Source organism: Lissotriton vulgaris, unplaced genomic scaffold, assembly GCF_964263255.1.
Source record: "Lissotriton vulgaris unplaced genomic scaffold, aLisVul1.2 SCAFFOLD_336, whole genome shotgun sequence".
Classification (NCBI taxonomy): domain Eukaryota; kingdom Metazoa; phylum Chordata; class Amphibia; order Caudata; family Salamandridae; genus Lissotriton; species Lissotriton vulgaris.
Genome location: NW_028249992.1, coordinates 1148167 through 1171455, shown reverse-complemented (window position 1 = coordinate 1171455; position 23289 = coordinate 1148167). Strand labels below are relative to the sequence as shown.

The window sequence follows — 23289 nt, the reverse complement described above, 5'->3', positions numbered from 1 at the left end:
GGCACTTTAAGTATGCATCATTAATCGACTAATTTCCTAAATCGGAAAAGGGTGATACACTGTGCCAGCCAGGCCGTGTTTTTCACGTTACACGCAGTTCTAGGCAGCAAGGACCCAACCCACTGAGCTATCTTTGCCCCAGTGCAGGCAGCTGAGATCCATTGTAACTTAGAGCGCTCGAAGGCTGAAGGGGTCTTTGTCAAGTCCATTGAGTTATACCCTTGCCTTTCTCCCAACCTGTTTTAATTTTACCATGTAACCATTAACCTGCTATCCCCGGGGAACTGACAGCAAGATAAACCGCGCATGCGCAAGATAAACCGCGCATGCGCAAAATCGGTCTGCGGGTCGCTCATTTAATAGCCAATTAAGAGAGCTGGGATTTCTCCATTCTAATACTCCGTGTCACGCTCAACCATCTTTCCTAAACTTTTGACCCGATTTACAGTCTTTTTTGGCACACAAGTGGAACACATGTGCAATGAAAGCTTTTTTGCAAGCATTAATTCCACCTCGTTGCTCACAGAATGAGCACTGGTGGAATATTATGTATTTAAGGTGCGGTAACTTGTATGGCTGCTATTGTACAATCTGTATTCGCCCATGTGCCCCTTGCCATGTTTTCCATCCTCAATGTCTGTCTGATGCCTCTGTACTTGCTGTGAAGCGCTCTGATACCCTCGGGTCCAGCTAGCGCTATACAAAACTTTAATAAATAAAAAAAAATTTACAAATGCAGTGCTCGCATGTTTAGCGTTAAAAGTAGGATCAAGGGCTGTTTGGTGGGGCACCCTGCATAAGTAAATGAAAAACCCTGCTCGTGCCAGACATGTTTCCGAAGCAGGGTGAACATGCTTACACTTTGTAGTTTCTGGATATTTACTTGCCTCGTGCATAAAGTCCCCAACCCTGGAAACACACAGATTTGCTCCTGTACTTTTCCATTAATCACCCCCATATTTAATGGGAGCAGGGACGCGGGTTCTCAGAAAATAAATATATCACCATGGAGAAAAAAATAAGAATTTACCAGTATTCATTACCATTTTTTTGGGCAGTATTATGTAGCACGAACTCGACCCGAATGTATTGGAGCGCTTTGCATGAGCACCAGTTACATTACACCAGATACAATAATTTTTGGGTGATTTGCCAAGAATCACAGGATGTTGAGCAGACTCCAGAGTCGGCAGTTATTAATGAATGAAAAGCTGTTCCCCAAAACCTGCTGCACTGGGCCAACTGTTGTGTAGGCCTGCCCCCTCACTGTCTGCTTATTCACAGGTAGTGACCAGGAGTCAGTAAACCCAGGGGACTCACTGCTTTTCCATTTTACCAGTTGGTCAAATTTCCTCACACCCTGTATCTTGGCTACCAAGCCTGACGACACGACCCATGTATTAAACGAGCTTGAGCTATTGGCATTGTAAATGACAAGGCCTTTTATTTATGTTTTGGTTTTTGAAATATAAATAAAACGCATTGTCATTTACAATGCCAATAGCTTAAACTCGCGTAAATGTGAGACCTATTGCATTGCAAATGCTTGTTGTTACCAGTCATTGGCACATGCATTTTCATCCTTATCTGTCGACGTTCCATTTATAACCAAAAAATATTCCACCAGTTTATCTGCTGATGTTCTGTATTTTCTGTTAACTGAGCTATCTGACACATGCGGGTGATCCAACATCCGTAAAATTATTAGCTGATTTTGCTTCAACCACAACCATAAATGTTTTCTAATTGAGCATTACTAACCCTAATGCTGTCTAGGCGAGACCTAAAAAATATGTTTTGGGGCGCTAAGAAAGCAATTTATATTCACTTTATGCTGTGTGAAAAGCATATTTGAGGAAGGTTCTTAGCAATGTATGGTTTACCACATTTTGGAAATCAAACATTGGTTGTAGCCATGAATACAAATTAGAGACTGAATATTTTTTACATTTTGCATTTTTTCTATTAGGGAGCAATGCCACCTATCGCACCACCTTAATTTTAAGATGTGGTTACAAATATATGGATCTGGGGGAAAAAAGTGTGTGTGTGAGAGAGAGAAAGAGCGAAAGAAAGAGAGGGGAGAGAGCGAGAGACAGAGAGGGACAAAAAAAGAGAGGGAGAGAAGAGGGAGAGAGCGAGAGGGGAGAGAGAAAAAGAAAGATGGGGAGAGAGAGTAGAGCGAGAGAGAAAGAGAAAGAAATGGAGAGAAAGAGGGAGAGAGAGAGGGGGAGAGACAAAGGGAGAGGGAAAGAGATGGGGAAAGAAAGCGAGAGTGGGAGAGAGAAATAGAGAGAGAAAGAGAAACAGAGAAAGAGAGAGAAAGAAAGAGAGGGGGAGAGAGGGAGAAAAAGAGAGAGGGAGAGAAAGAAAGAGAGAGAAAGAAAGAGAGAGGGAGAGAGAGAGGGGCAGATACTGAGAAAAAGAGAGGTAGAGAAAGAGAGAGTAAAAGAAAGAGGGAGGGAAAGGGGAGGAGAGAGAAAGCGCAGTGGGACGGCAAGAAAGATGAAGAAAAGTCATCATGGAAGAAGCGAAGCGGGAGAGAGAGAAAGAGAGGGAAGGAAAGAGAGGGAGAGAGAGGGGGAAAGAAGGAGAGAGAGAGAGAGAGAGAAAGAGAAAGAGAGGGACAGAAATAGAGGGAGAGAAACAGGGAAAGAAGAGGAGAGAGAGGGGTAGAGAGGGAAAGAAAGAGGAGAGAGCGAGGGAAAGAAAGAGGAAAGAGCGAGGGTAAGAAAGAGAGGAAGGGAGAGAAAGAGTGGGAGAGAGAGAAAGAAACAGAAAGAGGGAAAGAAAGAGGGAGAGAGAAAAAGAGGGAGAGAGAAAGAAAAAGAGAGGGAGAGAGAGAGAGACACACAGAGACAAAGAGAGAGAGCGCAGTGGGACGGCAAGAAAGAAGGAGAAAAGTTGTCATGGAAGAAGAGGCTGAGGTAGGCAAAGAGAATGAAAGATAAAAGTGGAGAGAGAGAACGGTGGGAAAAAAAGATTTGCCTATTAGCTGAAAATATAGAGTAGCATGCCAATGACATGAGACAAAAAAAGTACTAACAAAAAAAGACAACAGTAATAATAACAAGTAAAATACTAATGCCAATATAATAATTATAGGACTGCAATAATTATTATTGATGTTAATAATGTTAATAAGTATAAAAAGGATTTAATGTTGATACCACTATAAGTAAAGCTATTTTATCTTTCTATTCATTATTTTACTGTTTTTGTGAAATGTTCTAATTCTTAGATATGAATGGGTTCAAATGTGATCAAATTATTGAACGCGAGGGGCGCCTTAAACTATTGTGAATTCAGGCCGGTTATCAAAACAAGTGTTCTTTTCTGTTTATGTCTTCATCAGTGTCACAGTAGGGTCAATATTCTATATATATCACGGAGCTGGTGTGCCAATGTTTACCACTGGCACTGCCCACTTTGTAAGCAATAGTGCCATATGTGGTATCCATGTCTTTAAGGCACCGCGTCAATGTGAAATTCATATATAAAAGCAAGTAAGAAGCTGGCACACACATCACTGCACACGCATAATCCCTTCCAGAAGCTGTGTCCCCTGCTCTGTGGGTGTGACCACCGTACACAAAGGCCCTGGATGTCCCTCGGGCTGGGGGATGCCACGCAGGGTTGGCATAGCGCACTCTGGGCGTTTTCATCCTGTGCCCGCCAGCCCCCTCACATGCCAGGCCTCCCCTGCGGGGGTGAGCCAGCTGCACAGGTCCTGGGGAATGGGCAAACATATGCTCCATTTGGGAAGGTGAGGTCCCGGCCCGGGGTAGCTGGCTCTGCAAAGGGGGCTGGACTCTGATTACATGCAAATATGTTCACATTTATTTCTCGCAGACAGGAACGTACACTCGTCCATCTTTGATGTCCACTGCCAGTGGCAGCACTGTGCTATGTCCTGTTTTACTAGGAAACATTTGCAGTTTACAGCTCGAGGAGGGGCATCTAAGGATACGTGAGTGGTTCCGGAGCGAAGTTAACAAGCATTGGCAAGGTCCAGTTCAGATTGCCGATGTCCGACATTTGTGTCTGCCAATGTGCAGTACGCCTCGGCGGGCTCCTCCCGACCTGAGCAGGGAGATGGTGGAGGCTTGCTCGGAGAATGGGCGGACCAATGGAGGACTGCTTCTGCTGTGTTTGTTTTCGGAGGGTGGAGGGCGGCGAATAATGGAACGGAAAGCAATTGACTAAAACAGCGCGTGTGCACTTGAAGTCAAACAGCGCACTTCATAAATATATAAAACAGCATTAGACTTGCTGCATTTGGTGGGGGAGGGACAGAGACAGGCGCCAAAAAGCAAATTAAAGCAAGGCGTCGGGTGAGGGCAGGAAGCTAGGTAGTACAGCTACTCACTTTGCGACGAGGAGCTTGAAAAGCCGTCTCCGGCAATGAGGAGCAGAGAGTTGAAAAGCGGTGCTCTGCAGGACAGCACCTACTTCTGGTTTGGCCGGCAATGCTTCCGGGTCGCCGCAGGCAGCGCGGCGGCCCGCCCTGCACGGGGAAGGGAGGCAGCTTTCGAGGAGGACAGCACCTGGCCGCGAGCGCGTTCTCGTGCACGTGGCCTTAACAAATCGGCGCGCGCGGCCAGTGCTGTCCTCCTGGGAAGCAGAGCCGCTAACAATAAGGTCTCTGGCGAGAGCGAGCTTCGCTCGCTTCTAGCCGAGACCTAAAAAGCTAATGCTGACCCGAAGGTACCCGCAAACTTCCGACCAATATCTCTCCTACCTATTTTTGCAAAAATTCTAGAAAAGCATGTCCACCGCTGTCTTTCAAATTATATAACGACACATGACCTGTTACCTCCCCATCAATCTGGCTTCCGAGCAGGTTTTTCAACAGAAACCACTCTCCTAGGTGTAACAGAAAATATTCGTTTAATGATAGACAAGGGTGAAACAGTGGCACTGGTGCTTTTAGACCTCAGTGCCGCATTTGACACTGTTTCACATGCGGTACTAATAAAAACCCTTCGTTCAATGGGCATCTGTGGCCCTGCTTTAAATTGGATCACATCCTTACTCGAAAATAGAACTTTTCAAATCTTCTCAAATTCTGCGTACTCTGATACCTATACCTTTAAACATGGAGTCCCTCAAGGCTCAATTTTAAGTCCACTACTTTTTAATTTATATATGAGCCCTCTTGCTAAAATAGCTAAGGATACTGGACTGATAATGTTCTCCTATGCTGATGACTCTCAGCTTCTCTTTTCCCTTCCACCAACAGGCAATAATGATCCTTCTACCTTGAGAACAGGGCTTACAAAAATCGCTGGATGGATGAAAAATAATTTCCTAAAATTAAACTGTGAAAAAACCGAACTTGTAATCCTAGGAAAAAACAAAGAACTCTGGGGACCTCAACACTGGCCCCCGGAAATGGGCTCTCCTCCTATTCCAACTAACCAGGCCCGAAACCTTGGCTTTGTTGTTGATGACACACTCAGTATGCACCAGCAGGCCATCAAAACATCAGCCACCTGCTTTGTCATCTTGAAGTGGCTAAAGAAAATCTGCTGGATGTTACCAGATCATACTAAAAGAACTGTCATTAACGCCCTAATAACATCCAGATTGGACTATGCCAATGTACTATACTTAGGGTCTAACAAAGCCACAGTCCGCAAACTACAAACTGTGCAGAATGCTGCTGCAAGACTGTTAGGTAAAATTCCTATCCATGCACCCACTACCAAACTCATACGTGAATTGCACTGGTTAAAAATTGAGAACAGAATCAAATTTAAATCACTATGCTTTATGCATAAAATCTCAGCAAACAAAGCTCCTAAATAACTGCGAAGTCTGGTACAACGTTACCGTCCATCCATGACGCTGAGATCTGCAACAGCGAACAAATTTGCTGTGCCCAAAATAAGACTTTCACGCATGGGAGGCAGATCCTTTGCTTACCTTGGTCCCTCCCTGTGGAACTCCATGCCACAAGCTTTGCGCTCAGAGGTTAATTATATCAGATTCAGAAAAGCCATAAAAACCTGGCTGTTCAACATCTAAGTCAGCTGTCCAACTCTCTTCACTGAATCACAAGCGCCGGGAAACCCTTTGTTGGGTAGCTGTTTGTGCTATACAAAGTAAACTAAACAAAATAAACAAAATGCAAAGAAGTTCGGTGGTGTGTGACCCCACAATTTACCAAAAAGTTACGCATGTCATGTGACGTGAGTTGAGTCCCATTATCAGTAATCTGTATAAAAGGACAACCCTCCTCATGAAATAAGTCAGAAAGAAACTTAATTGTAGATTCAGTTGTTATGTCTCGAACAAATTTTACAGTAAGCCTTTTAGAAAACAGATCAATTGCAACTATAGCAAAATGATGATCAATAGGTAACTCAGACATAGGTCCTATAAAATCAAGACATATACTATGCCACGGTTGTTGTGGAACAAAAATACCATTGCCGGTGTGATTAGCTGCTAATTTAAGTCTCTTTTCACTATTTTTACACAGAGAACAATTCTGAACCCAAGAAGAAACTTGAGCATCTAGAGCTGGCCACAAGAAATCTGCTTTAAATCTACGTTGTGTGAAAGTCTGTCCAAGATGCCCCTCGTGAGCTAAAGCAATCAATTTAGATCTCATAGAATCAGGAGGAATAAATTTATCCCCTCGCATAAGGATATCATCACCAGAAAGAGACAATTCGTCAATGACTTTAATATAAGGACGAACAGACGCATGAACACAACTCTCGGGTCGAACACCCAATTTGACCATATCTACCACAGTCTTCAAAACACTACCCTTAGACATAGCAGAAGACCACTCCGTTTGATTAAAAGTACCAACACCCAAAGCCAAAACATCTTGCACAAAAGTATGGCAACATCATCCTGTTCATGCAGTGCAATCTCATTGTCCAGCTCACCCTGGATGGAAAGTCTAGATAAACAATACGATTGTATGTTACGCCAGCCCTGAATAAAATAAATATCGTATTGGTATTCTTGAAGTCTAGAAGCAAGCCTAGCTAGTCTCGGAGAACACTTACCAGAACTGCCTGGAGAAAGAATACTAACAAGGGGTTTATGATCTGTCACAAGTTTAAAATGAGTGCCCCACAAATACGTCCTGAAATACTGCACAGTCCAAGCAGCCGCTAAGGCCTCTTTCTCAATCACCAAATAATTATTCTCAGAAATAGACAAAGTGCGTGAGGCAAATGCAATAGTTCTTTCACCTTCCTGGCATTTCTATAAAAGCACAGTACCCAAACCTGTGGAACTGGCATCAACCAGTAGAAAGATGTCTGACATCAAAAGGTGCCCACACTTTAGCTTCACACAACTCTTGTTTGATAGCATTAAAACATTCAGTATGGGACTCACCCCATAAGAATTTTACACCTTTCTTTAAAAGCAACCTCAAAGTTAGAGTCTTATCAGAAAAATTCCGCACAAATTTGGAATAAAATTCAATGAGACCCATATCTGATCTAAGTTGATCCTTCTCGACTGGACAAGGTGCCAAACGTATAGCTTCCAATACATTTTTTTTTAGGTTTGATACCATGGGCAGAAATCTCATAGCCCACATATTCAATCTGCTGCACCAAGAAAGAGCACTTTTCTTTACGCAATGTCAAACCAGCCTTTTCAATTCTAAGCAAGACCTCTTTAAGAGCAGAATTATGGTCTTCAACTGTCTTACCAAAAATCAAGATATCCTCTTGAAAATAAACTGCCCTCTCCACAACTTTGAATAATTCCGTAACCATGCGCTGAAAAACACTGGCAGCCGATGTCAGACCAAACGGAAGCCGTGTAAATTGAAAAGTACCTTTTAGAGGTAATGAAAGCAGTGAGACATTTCGATTCATCGTGGAGACGAATCTGGTGGTACGCACTCTTTAAGTCAACTTTGAAAATAATTTAGCACCATTCAAAGTAGAGAATAACTCTCCAATGTTAGGAAGGAGAAAAGTATATGCAATGACACACTTGTTAAGGGACCTAAGATCCACACAGAACCTAATTGTAAATGTAATGTAATGTAAATGTAAATGTAAAACAGCTTTTATAAAGCGCATTCTATCGCTCCAAGGAGCATCTTGGCGCTGTAGTCCGTAGCCAAGATGGTAGGCCGGAAAACTACTTACATCATATTACCTGAGTATCATTTAAAGCCTAAACTAGCAGTTTGCTAACCGTATCTGGTAAATTAAAAATCCAGGTCTTCAGGGCTTTCCTAAATTCACTCTCAGTGGGAATTTGCCGTAGGCTTTGTGAGAGTTTATTCCAGGCCTTAGTGCCTAGAACGGCCAAGGACTTTCCTCCTTTAGTGGCCAATCTGAATCTGGGGACTGTCAGGAGACACATATCTGATGACCTCAGGTTCCGAGCTGGTATGTACGGCTTGAACCGTGGGAGCAGATATTTAGGCCCTTTTTAGTGGTACGCTCTAAAGGTAATTACCACTATCTTAAAAAGCACTCGCTTATGTATAGGGAGCCAGTGTAGTTGTTTTAGGGCAGCGGAGGCAGAGCACCTCCTAGGCAGATTTAGCACCAGGCGTGCAGCAGCATTTTGGACAACCTGCAGCTTATGCAGGGTAGCTCTATTCACTCCTGCATATATGCTATTGCAGTAGTCCAAACGTGATGAAATTAATGCCACTGCAACTGCCTTCCTTGCTTCCAAAGGGAGAAAGTTAAAAAACTTTCGAAGTTCACGAATGATGTTAAAGCATGATCCTGCCACTGCGACCACTTGCAGTTTAAAAGAGTTTTTCATCGAATCTGACTCCCAGATTGCATGCAGATACTACTGTTTTTGGCGGAATTCCCTCATATGGGGGCCACCACATCTGAGGGGAAAACAGATATTGGGAACCCACAGGGAGAATTTCGGTTTTGCCCGTATTGCATTTTAGATGGTTAGCCTTCATCCAATTGAAGGTTGCAGTAAGGCAATTTCCAAGATTCTCCTCTGCTCTTTTGGACTTGCTGTCTAATACTAGGATGAGCTGAGTATCATCCGCGTATGATACTGTGTTGATGTTAAATGATGTTATTAGCTCGATTAAAGGTGTCATATATAGATTAAACAGCACCGGGCTTAGCCTTGATCCCTGGGGCACACCTGTGGGATTTGACTTCTTAGCTGATAAATACTGTCCGAGAACAGTAATCTGTTTCCTATCCACAAGGAAATGTTCCAGCCATGCCAAGGCAGTGCCCCCTACACCCACCGTGGCTAGACGGTTGATCAGCATCTCATGCGAGACCGTGTCGAAGGCCGCCGACAGATCAAGGAGAACTAGAACAGCCCTGTCTCCCTGATCCATGGCGGCCCTCAGTGTCTCTGTTGTATAAAGGAGAGCTGATTCCGTGGAGTGGGAGGCTCTAAAACCCGATTGGTTATGATGTAAAAGGTCCTCATCCTCCAAAAATTTGGTCAGTTGTTTATTTACAACTGCCTCGGTGAGCTTAAAGAGGAACGGTAGTAGTGAGATTGGCCGTAGGTTTGATAGAATGGAGGGATCAGCCAGCGCTTTCTTCTGCAGAGGTTTAACCGCCGCTAGCCTCCATTCCTGAGGGACTGTAGCTGATGCAAGGGAGAAATTTATTATGTCCTTAATAATCGGGTTCACTAAATCAATCAAAGAGTGTAGTACCTTCGGGGGGCACGGATCAAAAGGAAAGCCGGATCTTCCGGTCAAGATTGCCTGTCAGCTGTCTTCCAAACTAATAGGAAGGAACTCATTCAACTCAGCCCTTCTGATATTTGGATCTAATGTTCCCTTTTCATATCCCTTCAATGGTGTAGGGAAATTTTTTGTGAGCTCCTGGACCTTTGCCTCAAAATAGTTAGCAATGGAGTCACATAGGGTCTGAGAGGGGGGGATGTCTTGCTTAGTAATCTTTGGATTTAGGAAGTCATCCACTATTTTAAAGATCTCCTTCTGCTTGTTTTCTGCCGACAAAATTGCCTCAGAATAAAATACCTTTTTGGCATCTTTAATCTGCACATGGTATTGATTTCTTGCTTCTTTATAGACTCGTCGTTCTTCTGTTGCGTACGAGCATCTCCACTTCCTCCCCAATAGTCTAACCTCCGCGCGATTCTCTCTAAGAGATTGTGAAAACCAAAGTGCTATTTTTTTCTTTTTCTTAGACATGCTCTTTAGTCCCTTATTGCTAATTAACTCTAAACTTGTTGTAATCCAGTGATTAAAAATCTCATTGTCTACCTCTGTGTCTCCCGTCAGGGTAGGTTTGCCCTCTTTCACAAGATCCTGAAAGTCCGGGTCCTGACTAATTTTATTCCAATTGTATTTGTTTTGGGAAGGTATTAACTGCTGCCTTTTATTTACCTTGAGGGTCATTAAATTCGTACAAACAAAGTCTAAAGTATGGCCAGCTTCATGAGTAGGGTCTCTGTTTAATAGCGATAGCCCCCACATATTAAGAAGTTCTAGGAAATCCCTGGTATTAGGGTCATTATTCAATTTTGCCATCCGATTTGCGGGAAATCACAACCGGAGATACCTAATTTGAAGCTTCCACAGGCTCTATGATACCTCCTTGTTGCATCTCATTAATCAACTCTTTAACTTCATCCCTCACAGTCAAAGGAACTATCCGAAGCTTATGTTGGATGGGAATGGCACCTTTCTTTAACAAAATTTTATGAACATACCCATCAAGTTCCCCCAACTCATTCCTAAATACGCTTTCAAAATCACGCAAAATGTCATTTAATGACACATCGTCTACTGTGAAGATCGTACTGATGAATCCATCCAAGTATTGGAGGACCATCTACCGCTACATACACTTTCCCATTAGTAGACCTACCTGAAAAAGAAATGTCAGTATCAAAATACCCTAACATATCTATGCGTTCGCCCTGAAACCCAGTAGGAGAAAGATCACATTGTGAAAGAGAAATATCAGACCACTCTTTTTTTAAATAAAAATAAAGGTTCAGGGATAATAGTATACCTTGAACCGGTATCGACCATTAAAGTAATAACAAGACCATCAATATCGAAATCCGCCTTAGGACGTATTTCTCTCTTTTCATTTACAATATTAATGTCAGTAACAGGTTCCTCAACAATTAAAATTTAGTTTTTCTCTCTACAATTTTCAATGCAGTCATCGTCTATGACTGCTATTTTCTGTTTACCCTTGTACTGGCACATTTTAGAAAAATGGCCCATTTTCCCACTTTTCAAACATTCCTTATTGTTTGCAAAGCAAAATCTGGTGTCTGATGAATGGGTATTACTACCACACCTGGAGCAACATTTTACATTGGGTTTAACATACTGTTTCTGTTTAACAAATTTGCTCTTAGACTTTAATACAGCAATAGATTCATCATCCAAAGCTTCACATTCTTGTAAATTTCTATCAGAAACTATTGAAACCGGTGTCGACTTATGTAGTTCTTTCATACATATTTCAGATTGTTCTACAACTTTGGCCAGGTCAATCGCCACTTTTAAGGATGGATTTTTAGCCGCCCATAGTCTCGCCTGAATCTTCTTTTTGTTGCACTGTACAATGAGCTGGTCCCTTACCATCTCATCAGCCATAGCCCCAAAATTTCATTTAACAGATAATTCCCTCAACCGTACTACGAAATCATCAATCGATTCCTCTGCACGTTGTTTGTGAGTATAAAATCTAAATCGATTCATCACTAAGTTCTCTTCTTTAGCGAATCTGATTTCCAAATGTGAAATTGCATCAGAATATTCATCAGGAGCTGATTGAGCACTAGAATGTAACTGTTGAGGCAAATATTTAAAAATACGCTGTGCTTCCTTACCAAGGGCACTCAACAAGGCTCTCTTACGTTTAGCAGGAAATTGTTGTCCATCCAAAGCATCAAGATAGTTATCGAACATAACTCTCCAATCCTCCCATGGAATTTGTGGAGTGCCTGGTTCTGATCAAAACGGTGGAGGCAGAACGACATTTATTTGTTGTGCCATAGTGTTCACAAAAATTGTTACTTTAAACTATAGAATGAAAATGTATCGACAAATAAATATAAGTAATGGCAAGATACTGCTATTGTAACAACTTTGTTAAACTTTTATTAAATATATCTTAATAACCTGAAGACGTGTCCTGCTGCCTACCTAATCTATTTACAACATTTTGGGGTAAAATACATTTACAATAGTACTCTCAGCAAACACCTGGTCAATTCAAAATGTAATTAGTGCAATCTTTGGGGGCAAAGTCTATTCACCCCGATAATGTATGTGCAGTAGCAATACTTTCCACAGTACCATTGACCAGGAGATAATCCTCATTGGATAGCACCTCAGCCTCCCAGTTATCGACATAGTTCATATTATGAACAATCACCTCGTTGACGAGAGGGAAAAGCATACCATTGCAAGCCGAAGAGGCCGCACTGTGGCGCAATTAATGCTTAATGTAATCTTTTGCCATGTATATATTCCAGATGGATACATAGGGCCCGATTCACAGAATGAACTTAAGACTCAATCCTAAACTTACTACGATTTTGGTATTCACAGAATGCACTTACTACTTTTGTCATTCACAGAATGAACTTACTACTTTTGGTATTCACAGAAGTTAGGATTTTGTCTTAAGTTAGTCTTAAGACAGACTTAAGACAGACTTGAGACAAAATCCTAACTTTTGTGAATACCAAAAGTAGTAAGTTCATTCTGTGAATGCCAAAAGTAGTAAGTGCATTCTGTGAATACCAAAATAGTAGTAAGTTTAGGATTGAGTCTTAAGTTCATTCTGTGAATCGGGCCCATACACAACAAAACACCAGATGGAAATCCTACATGCGGGTGTTGAAGTTGGCCTGTAGTCTCAGTGTCAATCCAGCTGCAGTAACTAAGTGCCTCATATCATGCTAGCACCCAACTGCCTTGTCCCAGATTGGGCATCAGAAAGCAACGAGTATTCATCTCTAGCTAATGTCTGAACATCAGCAAATTACCTCCTTAGCAAATATACATTTACTGGACTGCAGCACAAGGACTGTAATCATTTCTCTCTCTTGTGTGCGCCCATGTTCGCTTGCATAGTGTGGAAGTGATGGTGACAGCCACACTTACGGCAGGAATACAGGAGACACGGTGTCATTGAACCAAAATGGGTTTATTGAGAGAAATAACAACAGAGGACCCCAGCCACAGCTGTGATCGCCCGACTGCTCCATCATTGCTCCGCGCAAGGAGCTCACCTTAGAACGTTGGCGGCCGTGACATTCTAATGAATGTCTCAGCGGCGCAGCCCATCCGCATATTGTCAAAGGGGTATGTGGTGCAGGAAAGGATTCCCACGAGACGGAGGATACCACACATAGTCAACTCAAAAATCAATACTATTACATAAAATAAGATAAGAAGAGTTTGTTACCCACTGTCAAACATGTGGCATCACTAGAATCACTGTGTGTATTCTTGTTTGGTTATGATCTGCAGAGGTCACCCAGATGTCCTTGCATTCATATTTTCCTCTCATGGTCCTGATCAGATACTTTGGCTATTTGGCTTTCCAATGTCGACAATACTCAAATGATCATTCACTTAGACCTCTCCACCGCCTAATCTCTAGCCACACTTACTACCTGCATGCATGAAGTTCAAGCTTCTCCAGAGATACTATTAAGAAGGAATTATATTGCATGGTGGCACAATTCCCTCTGGTCACAGACATTGGAGATGCCCACTCTACCCACTAAGATGTTTAAATCCTGAGGAGAACTATTAGATGATAACAGATGTGGGTTACGTGCAGGCTTATGAAGCACACCATAATACATAATGGAAAGTGCTATACGTTTATACAATTCACTGTTATCGGTTTTTATTTTTTATGCACTTTGCTTGTTATATTTATTTTAGATTGTACTATTCAAGATTTTACATAGAATCAGGTACTTTCAGTACTATTATTTTTTGTGGTTCTTTAGATGAGCCCTTGTGCCATGCTAGAGACTTGATATGGAAATGTTGAAGATAGTTCTAGTCACCGGTGCAAGGTTTTGCCCCTTAAATTCTGGACCAGCATTGCGAGATATTGACAGAAGTGACGTGTCTGGTATATATGTTGTGTACGCCAGTTCCACACAGAATTTTCTCTGACCCAAAGAGACACCGGGTATCTGAGAACAAAATAAAAACACAGATAACACGTTAAAACAGTGAAATCACTCAAAGGATGACAAGTGGATGGATCATAAAGATTATTTATATCCACCCAAAAAAAAGTAGGTTAGCAAAGGTAAACCATTTCCCCAATGGATTCTGCCTCCAGCAGATTCCCTAGATAAACGCTTCCAAAGCACTTTGAAGATGGTGGGTCAAAGGTCCCATACTTACAGAAGGAAGGATGCAGAATCATTCTACCAAATTGAGAGCATTGCTGCTCTTTGGATACAGTACATTAGTGTTTGGCAAACGAAGGCAATGGATTACCATATTGTTGCGTTACTGCTGTGCTGCTTGTAGAATGGGCCCTTCAGCATTCTAATTTGCCTGTTAACATATAACAGTGGGCTACTGTCCGAGATGCGCCTAGATCTGGTGTATCTTCTGACACTGCCGAATCCAGCCCTCCTCATCCTTGAAACCTCGAAATTTCTGACCTATTGCCCAAAATCCTAGGCAAATATGGGAATCCCGGGTCGAAGGGCCTGGGGTCTTTAGTGAGGATTTAAGAGTGGCTGTTTAAGGTGTTTTGATGTGCCATCTGTTCCTTCTGATTTACTCATATCATAGTCTATCTGACCTCAAGGAAAGATTTCTGCTTGGGATGGACAATCTAAAAGTTGCTCAAGTGCTTACATAGCAGATGTGCTCCACCAGTAACCAGTCGAAAAAACCTTTGAAAGTATTGAACATACTGATCTGTTTTCCTGTCGTCCACCCAGCTAGACTCCTTGTAGTACCATACTACCATGTCTAGGTCATTTTGAATCTCTTCAGACCCTAAACTGTGGTTACCATGAAACTCCTCAAAATTGTCTATTTTATCTTCTCAAAAACCTCCTTCAAGTGCCATGTTTGTTTCAAGGCAAAATGATGAGTGTGTCTGCAGCCTGCTTTCTAGCCTTTATCATCTGCATCCTTGGATGCAAACTCAAACCTAATCAACCAAGCCAATAAAGCCATTCCTGTTGTGTAATCGCTTTCTAGTTTCTTGGAGAAGAAACGAAAAGAAGACGGAGTTACTGAATAAACTGCTGCCACTGGGCAGTCTTTTTAGGGATTAACTTGACTGATTTTCATTAAACTGTTTTGCTTGAATGTCATGAGTTCTGACTTTGTATTATTTGGCCCATCTGTCACTCTCTCTTTGCAAGTAGGCCTGGGTGAACTTTTGTTTTGTGCAGTGCAAATCTTGTAAAATTGATTTGTTTTGCTTTGCGTGTATTTCATTTGATTTTACAGGCACAAGATTTGGCATCCTTTTCTCTAGCAGGACACTGGTTCAAGCAGAAAATGTCTTGCTAGGACAGTGAAATTCCCCTCAATCTAACCTCTTGCCAGTATCTCATATGATATTTGAATGCAATGTATGCCTTGAGTTCAATTTTCATGTGAATTATCAGCCAGTGTGTAATTTCATACAGTTCTTGTTAGGTAAAAAAAAGGTTTTCACAATTTTTTTCTCCCCCTCCCCCCCTCACCCTTCCATAACTGAGCCTGACAGAGGTTCAGCTTTTAGTAGTTTGGACATTTTTGTTTAATGTTAAGTATCCAGAATCTCTGGGGAAGAGTTTGTTGTTGTTTTGCTAACATGAAAACAAAAAAGGCACAGGCCTTTGGGGAGAGGAAGGGGCATGGGGTATATGTTACTAACACCAAGCAGGAGATCTCCAATGGTTTCTTATATGGACCCGCAAGATGATGTTATCTACTCATGATATTTGTTGAAGATCATGTCCACAATGCTGGCAAACTATTTGGGACCACTGTACCAGAGCTGGATTTTACTCAGGCTGTATCTCAATCTTTAGTTATCACAATTGTACCACACATTAAAAATTAACATTCCTACTATGGAGGATTTCATGAACATTACACTGGTATTTGGAAGACCTCACCCCATGCAGCACAGTTAAAAACATTGTTTTCCTAAGTCTGATAGACTTCCTCAAACATGGTGTATACATTGAGCCAAGCAAGGGCTGTTATTCTGATGACTTTATTGCAGAGTAGCCCTGAGCGCCCCTCCTGCCAACCACTCTGTAGGGAAATACTGCCAAGTATGTGGATCAGGCACCTTGGTGGTTTCTTGGGGTAGAGCCCACCAGGTGAAAAGCAAGGTGTTAGATCTTTTGAGATGTTAAATAGAACAATATGCAGGATTGGACATCTGCAACTTACAGCCTTTTCCTCAGTATCCTATTGTTCCTGTAGATCTCTCCTTCTCAGATATGTGTATTGATTGTTTGAAAGTGATGTATGTTGCTCTGTTTTTTTTCTAGTTCTAATTGACCTTATTCCTGTGCCCCAGTTTATTGCTGTGTTCCTATCATCCGCTGCCAGTCATGCACTATATACTCCCAGAGTTACAATCTATCATGTGAAAAGTACTAGAGTATTGATGATGCCAGCCCCAGACTTCTGCAATATTGTCTATTATATAGCCTATACCGGCTCCCCTAAAAACACCAATAGGCCTCTAAGACTGCAGACCCAGTTATCCAGGCAGAAAACACCTGACCATGTGTAAGCAGTAGTAATAGTATCTTAAAGGATACCGTTGACGTCACGGATCAAGTACTAGATCAACCAATGAACTTTGAGGTACCATTGTTATGAAGGGAGGGTCTCAGAAGCGCCTTAAACCTTATATGTGGGAGATGAATACTATGATCTTCTCAGCATGAAATTGCTGAAAATTGAGTCATTTACAGTGCCTTTTGATTGAGACTGTGCTAAAACAAACCTAGCTTCTGATAAGTACCAGATAGAGGTGTCGCCTTGAGCTTTATAGAAATACCAAAATAATGATAATGTGCTTAGGATCCCCAGGTCTGGATGTCTGTTGATTTGTCTCAGGCCTGTTGTCAGCAGATGCCTTGCCCACCTCAGTAACCTAAAACTCTAACACCATGTGGATTGGGTTCTAAAATCAGTGTCTATCAGCGTTGAAAGTAAACCCTGAGGCGAACTTCTCACATCCTGGAGGTAGGGCCGGCCGTGGGAGGGTTCAGATCTTTCTGATCTTTGGAGACTGACCGCTCCGATACCGTGGATATGTGGCCTCAGCCGACTCTCGGTGACCCTTTGAGAATTATTAGGGGGTTCTCTGCTGCTTCACATTTGTGCCATTCTTTAAGGGAACTCAATGTGACCCTTTGGGTTGGGGGCATGATCTCCCCATCACACCGGCCCTACGTGGCTAACAAATCTGCTAGGGTTGCCAGCTTTTTAAAAACAATGTAATGTAATGTAATGTAACTGGACACTTGTAGAGCACATCTGTCACTCCAAGGAGCATCATGGCGCTATACAAGCATTGGAAAAGCCAATAGGCCTCGGTTCTGCCAGCAGTTTTAGGCATGTAGTATGGCATTCTTGTTGTTACACAGCATGCCTAAAAAAGAGAGGTGCACATACCAAGCATGGGTGTGCCTACAAAATGTTACAGCTGTTTTTTTTTCTTTTTGTTTACCTACCTTTGTTGGATTAGTAACCAAAAGGAAAAAAAGGTACTGCTAGGGGCTGGGGAGAAGCAACATGGATGGGAGGGTTGGAATAACAGTGGGTGGGATGGGGAAACCCAGGAGGGGGAGGCAGAAGCAACTCAGGGTCGCGAGTGTGGTGGAGAGCAACATTGAGGGCGTGGGGAAGGAAGGAAACGGAGAGAGTAGCATGGAGCTGTGGAAAGTAAAGCAAATGGATGAAAGACGGCACAATTTGGAGGAGGGGAAACACCTGGGTGAGAAAGCAATGTCCGAGGGAGGAGTACACGGGCAAAGAAAAACACAAGCACACCGGTCGGTGGAAGTCCATAAAGGAGACCGCTGGAAAACATGTTCTCTTGTGGTGTACTTAAACAAAAAGAAAAAAAAGTAGCACCTGAAAAGTGAGCAGTGAATGGGTTAATTCTCCACAGAAGGGGCAAACGCATGAAGAGGAAGTATGGTTCACACAAGCTAATGGATAAGAAGCAAGCAAATAAGATAAACAATGAGGCCAACCAATGGTAAGCAATTACAACCTCCAAGCTCACTGTAAGCTGACAAAACATCTTGCAACGGGAAGCGCATGCGCTTCCTAGTAAGCAAGACCTAAAAAATAAACACTTGCCATTTGTTTATGCTTTGATGTTCTGAAGAAGCCCACGTCTGGTAGGTGAAAGAGAACTTGTGTAAGGTTGACAGCAGTCTTTCAAAACATTGTAACTACTCCAATATTCGTTCTGAAATACCTTTTAACTGATTTCTTTAGGCGTTTGCTGTTTTTGGTTTGTTTTTAGATGGGGGAAAAATAGGGGATCACCTTTTCTAAATTGCTTTTACTGTCTAGACTTAAAAATGTAGGCCAAAAAATATACAGGTGGCAACCCTACCCTGCTCAAACCAAGCTATCCAGTGTTATCCAAGGATACCCATAGGGAAATAGGTTTTAGGACTTCTGCGTCCAAATGTTTAGGCAGTGTGAGAGCTCAGTTCAAACTCGCATCAAGAGCTCTTTCTGCCATAGCCTGACATTCAGATATTGAAAAGTGCCACACAGAAATCCAAGTGTCAAGTTTTGTTTTCTCTCTCACACTTTTCTTTCTGTTTTTGTTTCTAGTTCCTCGTTTCAGGCAGCATAACGGTGGCTGTGGAGACCAAGGATATCTCCTGGCTGGTAAATGCTTTCTTCTTGTGATATTTCAGTCTATCCCTTTATAGTGCTTAAGTTGGATTGTGTAAACTGCAATACTACTTTTCTTTGGTTTGTGCTAATTTCCAGTGAAGCGCTATTTTGCATCGTTGTTCTTGAAATAGTGTGCTGACTTGCTCTGTTTCCTATTTTACTTGCAGGCCCTCTTTAGAGACTGAACAAATAAAATAATAGAAAACACAAAAACTAATATTTGCGGAGGCAAACAGTTTTAAGCGCATCAAAAAGAAATGGGGCAAAATGCACCACCTCAAATCTGTAGTGAAAATGGGGGTAAAGGGAGATGCAAGATGAATTATGGGAATTAATTTCCTTGTTTCTGAGTCTCAGTATGAGTTGTTTTGGTACTTAGGTCCTAGCTTCTTGCCAGCCTTTGCCTGTGCATTCTGGTACTGGTAGTCCTGGCTTAATTTATGTAGTCCTATCTATAGCATGCAATTAAATGGCAACTGATTGAGCATGCCAACATATCGGGGACCACATTAGCTCAACTTTGCACCACTGCAGCCCAATATTGTTTTTACCGCAGTGCACGAACGCCATTTGCACTAGGAGTGGGCGTAACAATTTTGATTAGCATAATTATCCAAAATTACTGGAAAATTAAGCAAAATTACGTTTAATTACACAAGATGCATCTCACACTGGAAAAAGTTCCCAAACGATTCGTTCGGGTAAAAATTCTGCTTGAAAAGTAACTTTGAGTTGATTTCCAGTTGCTTGCATTCCAAACACTGAAACTTGCATGTGGGTGTGTAGTTTTGTGCTTTAAGAGGACCCGAATAGTCCTTTTGTATAAAATATGTACCTGAAAAGTTTGTTGATTGCTCATGTTAAAGCAACTGCAGCTCACGTTCAAAACTCTGCAGTTCACGTCAGATTTGTACTTTTACGCTAACAAATTCTCCTGATGGTCCGCTCGGCTGAAAAAAAAATCTACCTGAAATGCTACTTGCATTAAAAATTGCCTGAACATCTCACGTTAAAATTTTCCCTTGGAATTATGGGAGTAATTGTGTAATCTCAGTAATTTCACATACTTTCAAGGCAAAAGTACCGAAATTACACCAATTACTCCAGCATAAGAAAAAAATTCATGCAGGCCTAATTTTCACCCATCAGCCTGTGCAAAAAACAAAACTGTTTCTGCTCTCATTGATCTGTGAAAATATTGTTGTTTCACTGGCTGGCAGGCCAAATGTAATTTTTGCACATATCTGTTGACTATTGCACACTTACACTGCCTGTCCAGAGTGGATGAAGGAAACATGTTGCAAAGTCCAACCTGGAAGAGTCTCTAGGAAAGATAAGACTTCCCATCAGTAATCTCTAGCCTCTTGAGTTTTGAATCACTAATAATATCTTGATGAATCATATTCTGATTAACTTTGTTTCAGGTAAAAGCAAGCGTTACTGCCAACCTTCTAGGACTCGTTGTGGCTGTGGTGGCCTTGATAATCCATACTGTTGAGATATCTACGATATTCAACTTGGAAGATGAAGCTGGTTCAGGATACATGAAAAATTCTTATGTGAGTATCTGACTTGCACAGCTCTAACTGTCTTCTGTGTGTGCATCTCAAAACACTCAAAGCAACAGCACTACCACTCTCCTTGGCTGTATCCAAATGTTCAACTCATTGCCTATTCGGTAACCCAAGACCATATGCTCCCAGTAGCACTCAACACAAATAAATCTATCAGGAAACTGATTAGAAGACCAAGTACCCTTAACCTTACCTATAAAACCCACAACTCATTAAGGTTGACACTTACCTAAGAGAGGCACACTCTTTCACTCTGCTGACTGCCCACTTCCACAAAAACAAACCAGAGTTTGGTCTGCAATGGAAGCCTCTGAATCATTACTTTCTTAACTGCACTCATATTGTGTGCTATATAAATGACAGGTAACAATAGCAATACAGTTGCACTGTATTCATGCCTCTGTGATTATGACTGTTAATACCTGTGGAATAAGGAACCGTCAGTTACCTCCAGCCAACATGTATATTACTGCACACCGAGGGAGTTGCATAGCATCAACAGTGTAGTGTTGTGTAAGTTGGCAATGACAGCACCCTTTTGGCTCCTGATGGATTCCATAGAACTGTGACGGAAGTGTTAGAACGTAGTGAAGTGAATGCAGGTCTAGAATGTTGAGTTTGCGGTTACATGCAGATGAATAAAGAGTCATCACATCACAGCATTGGGTTAAGGCCCGCGACGCAGTAACCAGGTTGTGCTTACGGAGCCATACATCCATGAAGTGGCACACCACCAAAGCTCCTGGGCTCCAGGAAAGTGAAGGGCTCCAATAGGGACCCAGAAAGAAGACACGTTTCCCATAATTATCAAAGGTGATCCAGAGGCCAGCTCGTTCCAAAGCCTTAGAGATGTTCTAGCATGAACAAGATCGCCAAGTAGCGTTGAAATAACACTACTTGCCACATCAGTAAGTTCCGCAAATGGATCTAATGCCACCGCCTTCCTAAAAACCACCATCACCATTCAATACAGCCAAAAAGCAGAATGTTGGTGATAAATGGACTGCTTGGATAGAGGCGTTTGATGATTTTGTTGATGCGCTAGAAGAAACTGATAAAAAAGATCATTAAATACCTTAAGACTCCTAGATGGTGAAGACGTAAAAGAAGTCATCAAGAAAATGCTGCAAGCTGACAAAATTGCGTAACATCAAATCAAAGCAGCCTTGAATGTCAAGTTCAATCCAATGCCAAATATAGATTATGAAAGGCACGTTTTCAATCAAGGATGACAAAAAGTTGGTGAAGCCATCAACAAATCCGTTAGGAGACTGAATAAGCTCATCAAACACTGTAAGTTCAATCAATTTAATGATGAGAAAGCTATACATTATTGACGGATGCCTGTCAGATTCATTCAGATGGCGAATGCAGAGAGAAACTCGTAATCTGGAGCAAGTTCTCATGGCTGCCAGAGCTGAGGAGCATGCTGATCGACAAGCTGCTGACATGAAGGACGGAGGTGCCCAGAGTGCGTCAGTCATAAACAAACATGAAAGGTAAGCAAAAGCACAAGGCAGAAGGACACAAAGTGATATCTCCATGGAAAAAATAGTTGTGCTTAAGGTGCAGATTTTCAGTTACACACTAAGGTAAATGTCCCGCCAAAGGCTGTGGGAAGGAGAACCATTTTGTAACAGGTCACGAGCGAAGGAAAAATGTGTGCTTCACAGTGCAAAGACAAACCAGCTGCCCAAATGTTCCAGAATCGACGTTCGACACATGCCCACAAGGCCAAGGAACAACACAAGTTGCAGCAATCGGCACAAAATGAAGTTGATCATCATCTAAATCATCAAAAAGCTCTTCAGTATCAATATCAAGTTCAAATGAAGAAGATGTTTGTGCAATGTCACATGCACATGTTGGACTGACCGCATGTGAAGAAAAGTCGACATGAAGAAGCGCGAAAGTCATTCAAACATCGTCCGAAGAATACACTAAAAGTAAACTGTTGCTAAATACCTTTTTAATATCGACAGTGGTGCATCAATAGACATTAGGTCTGAGGAGAAATACAATGAACTATCTCCATTGCCCCGACTTACGAAATCGAAAGTGTAAACCGGGGCTGCGTCAACGCCATTAAAAATCAAGGTTCAATTGTAGCAATGATGAAGCACAAGAAAGCAAAAGTACAAGCACCCATTCACATACTTAAAGGTATGGCATCAAGTGCCTATTTACTGAGCTTCAGCATAGCTGTTGATATGGGACTGATATCAGTGAGCTATAACATGAAGGCTCATCATGAAATAGTAAGTTAGTTCCCTACGTTGTTTCATGGGTTAGCAACGACGTCACGAGGATGTCTGCCTGTTGCTCAAAGATACATACAGATTGCACTTCATTTACAGGAAGCTGTTGAAAAAGAACTTTTGTTATTACTGTAAAATTATATCATTGAGCGTTCCGCTGGCCCAACGCCATGGGTTTCTCCCATAGTGGTAGTACCCAAAAAGGATCATCATCAAACAAACAAGGCAATTGAAAGAGAATGACATCCAAGTCCGCATATTGCCGACATAACACAATTGAATGGTGCGAAGGTCTTCTCTTGCCTTGATTTGAATAAATGATATTATCAGTTGAAACTTGAGGAGAATTTCAGGTACATTACAACCTTGTCTACACACATTGGTCTGTTTCGATATAAAATACTATGTTTCGGTGTGCAGAGCTTTTTCAAGATGTTATTCAACGTATCATGCAGTCTGTCAATAATGCTTTCAATTATAGTGATGACATATTGGTTGTCGGAGCTACACAGAAGGAACACGATAAGGCTCTCATACATGTGTGTTGACTTGTTGAAGCAGGTTTAATTTGGAATACTGAGAAATGTGAGTT

General features: G+C 41.9%; 1 protein-coding gene across 1 annotated transcript in view; it reads left to right on the top strand.

Moving 5' to 3' along the window:
- The window catches only part of LOC147663434 (membrane-spanning 4-domains subfamily A member 15-like), a 105921-nt gene that overhangs the window by 43433 nt on the left and 39199 nt on the right, over positions 1-23289 (top strand). The window contains exons 4-5 of the mRNA XM_086950460.1: positions 18800-18856; positions 20290-20424. Of these exons, the coding sequence (XP_086806586.1) occupies positions 18800-18856; positions 20290-20424 (192 nt within the window). The remainder of the gene's footprint in view (positions 1-18799; positions 18857-20289; positions 20425-23289) is intronic.